Consider the following 1966-nt stretch of genomic DNA (forward strand, 5'->3'; position numbering starts at 1 on the left):
TCCCCCCCCCCCCCCCACAGAAACTTATGGAGGTCCCTCTCGGAGAAAAAGTTCCTCGAAACAAGTGAAAGGTTCCTCGCCACAACATCACCAGCCTCCACAAATCTCATCCTAAATCTGACGCTTATTATCCACAGGGAGTAAATTCCATCCATCCATCGACAGCTGCTTATCCTGCTTACAGGGTCACGGCGGGCTGGAGACTGAAGACTGGGGACACCCTGGACAGGTCGCCAGTCCATCGCAGGGCCGGGGAGTGAATTGAAGCTAACAAATATTTTGAATGACAACAGAGTTTAATTTTGATACTGACGCTGCATTTGTTTTGCTGCTCTGACCGTTGTGTGTTTGTATTTTCTGCCAGGTGTGTGGCAAAACAAAAATCGGCAGTTGTGATTTGTGCTCTTGTTTCTGTTAATCTTTCATTTCCTTGTTCGCCAACTGGATAAATTGATTATGAAGGAATGAAACTCTTAAATTTGTCTTCAGGTCACACTGATACAAACTTTTTAAAAGGGGCTTATTTGTGGTGTGGAGTCAGATCAGTGATTTATCTTGTGAGAAATGTATGTTAAAAGTTTCTATCTCAGAACAATGAAGAAATACCGGAAAAAAACTATATAGATAAATACACAGAAATTACTCGCATTCACTATCTTGCAGGTATAAATGTTGACATTTTGTTTGTTGTTCAAGTTTTCAGCTGTCAGGGGTGTTTTGATTTACATATGATGGATAAATCAATAAATAGTATTTTGAAATGTTGAAATTTATTGATTTACTTTAGGCAGTAATACTAAACGAATGTCGATCATTGCATGACATGTTACTAATATCACCTAATGGTTCATTAATTAAATTAATATTAATGCTTTTGTTAAATACTTGTGGGTGTACACTTTACACTACATGGAGTGGAGGTGGAATGAGGGTTCACACTCGTTTCTAGAGATCACTTTCCAGGACTTTTCCAGGACATTGTCAGTGATGATGTAGCTGGTATGACAGACAGGGATCACGTCATACGTACATAAAGACGTGCAGTGAAAGTTATATACAGTGAGGAAAATAAGTATTTGAACACCCTGCTATTTTGCAAGTTCTCCCACTCAGAAATCATGGAGGGGTCTGAAATTGTCATCGTAGGTGCATGTCCACTGTGAGAGACATAATCTAAAAAAATAATAATCCAGAAATCACAATGTATGATTTTTTAACTATTTATTTGTATGATACAGCTGCAAATAAGTATTTGAACACCTGTCTATCAGCTAGAATTCTGACTCTCAAAGACCTGTTAGTCTGCCTTCAAAATGTCCACCTCCACTCCATTTATTATCCTAAATTAGATGCACCTGTTTGAGGTTGTTAGCTGCATAAAGACAGCTGTCCACCCTATACAATCAGTAAGAATCCAACTACTAACATGGCCAAGACCAAAGAGCTGTCCAAAGACACTAGAGATAAAATTGTACACCTCCACAAGGCTGGAAAGGGCTACGGGGAAATTGCCAAGCAGCTTGGTGAAAAAAGGTCCGCTGTTGGAGCAATCATTAGAAAATGGAAGAAGCTAAACATGACTGTCAGTCTCCCTCGGACTGGGGCTCCATACAAGATCTCACCTCGTGGGGTCTCAGTGATCCTAAGAAAGGTGAGAAATCAGCCCAGAACTACACGGGAGGAGCTGGTCAATGACCTGAAAAGAGCTGGGACCACCGTTTCCAAGGTTACTGTTGGTAATACACTAAGACGTCATGGTTTGAAATCACGCATGGCACGGAAGATTCCCCTGCTTAAACCAGCACATGTCAAGGCCTGTCTTCAGTTTGCCAATGACTATTTGGATGATCCAGAGGAGTCATGGGAGAAAGTCATGTGGTCAGATGAGACCAAAATAGAACTTTTTGGTCATAATTCCACTAACCGTGTTTGGAGGAAGAAGAATGATGAGTACCATCCCAAGAAC

The 1966-nt window shown here is 40.8% G+C and overlaps 2 protein-coding genes across 3 annotated transcripts in view; both read left to right on the forward strand.

Annotated features, from left to right (window-relative positions):
- LOC123980999 (E3 ubiquitin-protein ligase RNF31-like) overlaps nt 1-64 on the forward strand; it is a gene marked incomplete at its 3' end in the record, with an annotated part of 3215 nt that extends 3151 nt beyond the window's left edge. The window contains 1 exon segment of the mRNA XM_046065597.1: nt 21-64. Within this exon segment, the coding sequence (XP_045921553.1) occupies nt 21-64 (44 nt within the window).
- Nucleotides 1-1966, forward strand: part of cntnap2a (contactin associated protein 2a) — a 434170-nt gene that overhangs the window by 80718 nt on the left and 351486 nt on the right. The gene's annotated exons all lie outside the window — the stretch shown is intronic.

Source organism: Micropterus dolomieu, linkage group LG01, assembly GCF_021292245.1.
Source record: "Micropterus dolomieu isolate WLL.071019.BEF.003 ecotype Adirondacks linkage group LG01, ASM2129224v1, whole genome shotgun sequence".
In the NCBI taxonomy this organism is placed as follows: Eukaryota; Metazoa; Chordata; class Actinopteri; order Centrarchiformes; family Centrarchidae; genus Micropterus; species Micropterus dolomieu.